At 34.0% G+C, this 7,187-nt stretch overlaps 1 protein-coding gene across 1 annotated transcript; it reads right to left on the bottom strand.

Moving 5' to 3' along the window:
* Positions 1 to 3,517: 3,517 nt before the first annotated feature.
* LOC107937211 (pentatricopeptide repeat-containing protein At2g33680) lies at positions 3,518 to 5,840 on the bottom strand. Its single transcript, XM_041110714.1, has 2 exons — positions 5,316 to 5,840; positions 3,518 to 5,024 (listed from the first exon to the last, which is right to left on the bottom strand). Exons 1-2 carry the CDS (start codon positions 5,836 to 5,838, stop codon positions 3,571 to 3,573), a joined length of 1,977 nt encoding a protein of 658 aa, XP_040966648.1. The 5' UTR covers positions 5,839 to 5,840; the 3' UTR covers positions 3,518 to 3,570.
* Positions 5,841 to 7,187: the final 1,347 nt, after the last annotated feature.

Genomic DNA, 7,187 nt, shown 5'->3' with positions numbered 1-7,187 from the left:
ATGAATATGTTTCAAATGCCATTTGAATTCTTTGATCTCAATAAGTTTAGTTAGCCTTATGTACCCAAATTGCATGATATTCTGACTTGTTGAATTGGAATGAACATATGCACATTAAAATGTTTAGGTAGGAAGTATTGAATGTGTTCCATAATGATTTTTTCCAAAACAAGGGGTAACATCGCGACGACAAGTTCCTACGTCGCAACTTAAATTGAAAGTGAGTGGTGTTGCGACCTCGAGTTTTCTGAAGTCGCAATGACACTCACTGATTGATGAGGCCATGACGTGATAGCCATGATATTGTAATGTCAGCCCACGAGTTTTGAAAAACTTTCAATTAAGTCTTAATCGACCTCAGGTTAGCAAAAGAGCTTTGTAAGGTTGTATAAGACCCGAAAATGATCATACAACATATCAAGAGGATGTTTTATACTTGTTAGCATGCTAGAATGGTTAAATCATACTAAGTTTAGATGAAGTTGCTCCGGTAACGAATGTGGCATCCTATAGCTCAGACTCGATGATTGGGTCGGTTAAAAGGTCTTACACAAAAGCTTCCATTTTAATCGATCGCAACTTGTATGCTAGTTGCTCTATTAAAAATGATGCATCTCCTATCTTGCGGTATGACATTCCTTATCAAGTTAGTCAATAAGAAATCTCAAGCATTCGCGGATTCCTGTTCAACAATTGTAAATGCTATTGGTAGGATGTTTCGATTATTGTCTTATGCAACTACTAACAGTAGGTGATGCTCATATCATTTGTACTTGAATGTACCATCTATTTGGACGAATGACTTACAATACTGGAATGCATTAATGCATGGCTTGAATTTCCAAAAAAAAAAGAAGGAAATGTTTTTTTCTTGAGAGCATTCGATCTCTGTTGTACACAAGTTCTATTTGTCAATCATTGCCACATCTCATTATATAATTTATCTACCCCACCATACATTTTATCCATTGCCTTTTGTTTTGCAACCCTTTCTTTGTAGTAGTATACTGTGTAATCATATTGACTGTGGATATCAACAATCAAAACTACCATGAGAATTTTAGGATTCGCTTTCACAAAAGGTAATACAATGTAAGAGATAAGGACAGAATCCAATTTCAGATGATCCTATGAAATACTTCCAACAATACAAGTATGCGAGATTTAGTATTCTTCCTCAATGATGTCATGATTTTCTAGGGACATCTATCGTAATGTTTTACGCACTTCGCCTCGTATTTATTCTAACAAGATTTAGTAACGTTGAAATTAATTGGCTACTTTGTGTTGTACAACCCTATTGCAGAAAGAACATATTAAGTGGAAAACTTCATCCCGACACATAAATTGTCGAAATTTTTAAAACTTGTATGCCCCAATCTTATGAGCATCAATGTCAACATTGAGCATATAGGATGGAGGTTCATACAATCTAAAATTTTCATTCATTCCTCCAACATTGTTGGGTCACTCCCTTTTAGTACATTTGGAATGGCCTTCGATTCAAAAAATAATGCAATTTTAGAACCATTGAGGTCACCCTCTCTAATAGTTTATCATTGGTTTCATCACTTTGTATTTGGTATTCAATATCACCCGAGTTGTTGAATCATATACCAAATTGGAAGTCACTTAGCCGGCGTAAGGGGTTAAGAGAACATCACTCGTTTTCAGCAACCCTGTGTTCAATTAATATTGCTTACAAAATGTCTTCCCATATAACTTGATGGAATATCTATATAAGGGTTTAGAGCATAAGACATCAGCATGTCGATGTCGAAGTCAAATGCGTTAATAGAATGTCGTGGCTTAGGTTACTAACTAACCTCGAGGTATGCCAAAATTGCAATTAAAGGCTCCAAGAGATGAATGCCTTTCCATTGAAGATTTTGGCATCCTCTGATACAAGCTTTCCAGCAACACCGTGAAATCATTGCACAAACGTGTTATTGGACTTTTTGCTTCCTATTCCTGACCAAAAGTGGGATACATATTAATAGGAAATGTTGACAAACTCGAACCACTTGACTATACATAGTCAAATAAAAATAAATATTATAAATAAAGTACAACGACAAGTAATTATTTACTTACTTGAAACAAATTAGTCTACTAGGGTGAGTATCAAAATTATGCTGCAACAACTACAAACTTTGTTTTAAAAAAAATGCATAAAAACAACTTAATATTGTAACATCAACACTCTTTTCCTCGACATGAAAATTTTCTCCACGAAGGTTATCCTAACTCTGAAAGATCTTTCCATATCATCTCCATTTTATAGGAAACATCTACCACCAATATGCAAATTTCCTCCACAAAGGTTATCTTAACTCCGAAAAATCTTTTCATATCATCTCCATTTTATAGGAAACATCAACCACCAATATAAAACATGATTAAAAATGTTGAAAAAAAATCAAACATAATTATACGAAATTAAAAAATGCTTCTTGTTACAAGCGTTTTACAAAAAATTTATACTTGGAATTCTTGAGAAAACTAAGAAATGTTTTCTTAAAATCAAGATTCATCTCAGATTTTATCATGTCTCAATCCAATGATCAAAATTTAAAAAAAAGAATACAAACATGGAAATCCTACAAGGTGCACTTTTCCCATATAGGTTTGCCATGTCAACGGAAAATAATTCCTACAGGAAGCAGCGTTTCACCCCTCGTACGCCACCATAGCAAAATCAAATTATTCTGCTAAAAAAAATTAAAACTGGTCTATGTTTCAAAATTGTTTCCAAAATTGACATTTTGCACTAATTTTACCTCAAACATAAGTACAAAAAAATATGTCTACCCTTATATTGATAATAAAATTTAATTTTAATTTCTAAATATTACAATATTAATCTCAAATATTATAATTTTCATTATTATTAAACATGCATATTTAGATTTAATCATATAATAAATTATATATAATTGATTATTTTTATAAAATTATTTAATATTAAATTTTTATTTTAACAATAAACTTAACACTTATAATAATTTATATTTTAAGTAATATTCTTAATCTTTTATTGAAAATTTATGTTACTATTTTAATTATACATATATATTACAATTTATAAATATTTTAATAATATAAATACGAGTATTTATTTAAAACTTACATAATTTTATTTATCCTTTCCAACTCCAATATGCTACTGTCTGCTCTTATATTTATAATATATGTAAGTTCGAACTAAGTTTTAATCATATATTGATTATTATTTAAGTCTATAAAATATTATCTTAATATAAATTAAACTTTGATGGTTAAGGAAAATGCTTTTAAAATATTTTGTAATAAATACAATTTATGCAATATTTGTTTTATCGAAATAAATTTCGAAAATTAATTTTAAAAAAATTGTCAAATTAATAAAAAATATTTTATACAGAATCATCCAAACATAAAAAAAAATATTTATTATTTTTTTCAAAAATCATTTTCTGAAGGCTGATTTCACAACCTAATTCTAACTTCAACTACTGGCAAAGAAATTTTCAAAAAGTTAGAAAACACCATGAATTTATTAGTTAAGCAATGTTGTAAATTTATCCATACCTATACAATTTCACCAATCGAATGAGGATCATTGATATCACAATTCTTCCACTTGATTTCATCCATTAACTGATCCAACTTTGCATAAATTTCACTACTTTCTGGATGATCCTTGTCACTTGCCACAAAACAATGGACCTTATTATCAATTTCAATCCAACTACAACCTGCTTGCTTACTTAACTTCAAGTCATTCATGGCTGTCCTGACTTTCAGCGCCTCATCTAACATTCCAGATCCGGCGTACGTGTTCGAAACAAGTATGAAGGAACCAGCTTCTTCAGGCGACAAGTCTAGCAAGTTTTTTGAAGCTAACATGGCAAAATCTATATCCCCTTGCAACTTACAAACATTCACCAATGTCCTCCATAGCAAAGGCGAATCCCGAAAACGGCTGTTGCTAATAAGATTCATGGCTTCAGACAAGCACCCTGCCCTCCCTAAAAGATCAACCATACAAGCATAATGCTCGATTAACGGGTTGATCTTGTAACTTGATTCCATTTCATTGAATATGTGTATCCCATTGTGCCATAACCCTGTGTAACAACAAGCTTGAAGGATAGCCAAAATGGTAAACTCATCAACTGCAAAACCTTCTCCTTTAATCTCTTTGAAGAGCCGAAGTGCTGCTTTACCTTGACCGTGAATAGAATACGCAGAAACCATGGCATTCCACGAAACTGAATCACGACAATGCATACCATCAAATATTTGACAAGCCCCTTCGATGCTGCCACATTTAGCATACATGGTGATCAAAGCATTACTCACCATTAAACTGGATTCAAACCCCGTTTTGATGGTGTAAGCATGAAGAGTTTCCCCTTTTACTAAACAAGCTTGATTAGCAGATAAACTAAGAAGCCTTGAGAAAGTGACTAAATCAGGCTTTATACCAGCAAATCTCAATTGACGAAACAAAACCATAGCATCTTCATCATCATCATCTCTATTTGTTTTTATGAATCCAACAAGAATAGCATTAAACAAAGCAATACTTTTACTAGAGAAACCATCGAAAACTATTTTTGCAGACTTTAGGTTATCGGATTTGGAATACATATCTACTAGTGCAGTCACAATATTGGCATCACACAGATAACCACTCTTAATCACAAATCCATGGAGCTGAACTCCCAAATCCAAGTTTCTGCACTCTGAGCAGCCATCGAGCACAGTTACTAAACAACTTGGATCACAGTAAATTCCATGGTAAAATAATTCCAAGAATATATCAGCAGCACTTTCACTGCAACCATTTCTTACATAACCTGATATAAGCGCAGTCCAAGAAATCAAATTCCTCTCACTCAAAGAATGAAACATTCTCTCACTGTCTTCAACCATTCCAAGCTTCCCATACATAGTAATCAGAGCATTCCCTAAAGAGGTCACATTGACGACTCCATACTTAACAGCAAGCCCGTGCAACTGTCTCCCTTCCTCAATGCCTACATTTTCATTAAATGTGCTTATTATATTAGTAAACGTATAATCGGTTGGCTCCAAATCTGAGCTTAACACATCAACAAAAGCCTGAAAAGCTTTCTCCATAAACCCAGCCTTTCCATACTCCAAAATCATGTAATTCAAACACTGAACATCCTTGACGCTAATGTTGTTAAAAACATTTTCCGCTTCATTTAAGAAACCAGTCGTTGAATACAAGGAAATCAAAGAAGTACCCACAAAAGCATTCCCTTCAATCCCACTTTTTATAACAAAACCATGGATTTGCTCACCTCGAATCAGGTCTTCTTCCTCGCTACACGCTTGTAAAATCACCGAACAAGTATGTTCGTTGAACTTCTCACCAGAGAAATACATATCATGAGCGATTCTAAACACGGATTCGGAGTCTCCATTGTTTAAATGCCCTTTAATTAAAGTAGTCCAAGTAATTGTGTTTCTAACAGGAATTTCATCAAACACCTTTCGGGCATCATCCAGTTCGTTGGATTTGGTATAAAAATTGATAAGATTATTTCCTTGAAAAACGTCATTTGAAGAGTTGGATTTTATTAAAAAAGCGTGAATTGCTTGACCCAACAAGAAATTTCCAGACCCGATGGAGAGCTTGAGAAGATGAGGCCAATCTTCAGCGAGAACCAGCTCTTTATTAGTTGAAATGCTGGAGATGGAGCAATTGACTTTTTTTAAAGATGGGTATTTGGCCTTAACAGGTAGCTTAGCTTTTGTTAAAAACACTGGATTTTGGGGTTTAAAGGGATGAAGAAGAACGGTGGCGCCATAAGCAGCTTCCATGGATATTTGATTTGAATCAAACAAATTAATTAATAAATAAATTCAAAAAAAAAAAGGCACATATTTGCTCCTGGGCTGAAATTTGGCTTGGGCTTAATTGGACCCAAAATCGGGCCTATGAGAAAACTGACCCGATAAACAGTTTCTGTTAGTTTAATTTTTGGTTTTCTGTCCATGTAATTTGAGGATTCAGTCCCAAAAATTTTGTTTGACTAATTTAATTCTCATAATGATTTAGTTCAAATCATTAACATTGCTAGAAAGTTGCAAAAAAGAAGACCAAAGATATGTTTTAAAAAAGATAATGCAGTGAAAAATAACGAGCAAGCTAATGATGCCTTATGCCTTCGTCTCTATTTCCAAACCCCCAAAAGTTTCCTCTATTTGAATTTGAGATTTATCATGTGTAATTATATATATAATTTAGATTACGACACGAGCGAGTGCACGCTCGTGTTGCGTCAACGGTCACTTATTTCGGCTTTTGTCGAGTTACGAGTGGGGTAGTGTTTTTACACACCTGTTTCCAGAAAATACACACGTAGTCCTTGAGCATTCCAAACCTTGTTTCGAACCCCCAAGCCTTTACATACCTAAACCATTGATCAAGAATGATTTTCCCTCTTCTTTGGTTATTGTCTACATATCAACCAAATCTATTAACCTTGATCATATTGTTCGCAAAACCGTTTGAACCAAGCGTAAACCACTTACCAAAACATAAAACTGATTATAGAGAAGGGAAGTAATCGGTCAATCTCCACACAACACCCTACGCGACAGAGGCAGAGGCTTAGCACAAACTGCCCCTAACAAATAACGGTAGTAAAGAATACACTAGATGGAAACTATTAACTCGGCAGAAAGAGTACAAAGGAGAGGATAACTACAAACAGAGTTACTTTGATCGAGTGCAGAGAGAGATTAGACCGCTACAATATCATTGAATAACCCTTCACTTATAAAAAAAAAATCTAGTAACCAAAAGAACTCAACGAACAAGAAAGGGTGAAAGAGATTCGAAAATGAAGAGAGGGATAGATTCGGCTACCAAAGAAGGTAATATTCGGATTTACAATGTTAGAGGGGAAACTTGGTAATGGCCGAAAAAGGAGAATGAGACTAAGGAAAGAGTCAACAGAAGGCAAGGGGTAAAAGCCGACAGAATTGGAAATGGGGAAGGGGAAGTATTAGGCCAAAACCAAAAGACAAGGGATCACTCTACCAATATTCGGCTAAAGTGGAAGGGTAGAGGAGAGAAAAGGGAATCGGTTTGACAGAAGGTTTGTAGGGAAAAATAAACCCTAATGATACTTGAAATAAGCAAAAACAAAAGCACTCACTAGCAC

This window comes from Gossypium hirsutum, chromosome A01 (genome assembly GCF_007990345.1).
Source record: "Gossypium hirsutum isolate 1008001.06 chromosome A01, Gossypium_hirsutum_v2.1, whole genome shotgun sequence".
NCBI lineage: Eukaryota > Viridiplantae > Streptophyta > Magnoliopsida > Malvales > Malvaceae > Gossypium > Gossypium hirsutum.
The sequence above is the reverse complement of the archived record's forward strand: the minus strand, read 5'-3'. Positions and strand labels throughout refer to the sequence as shown.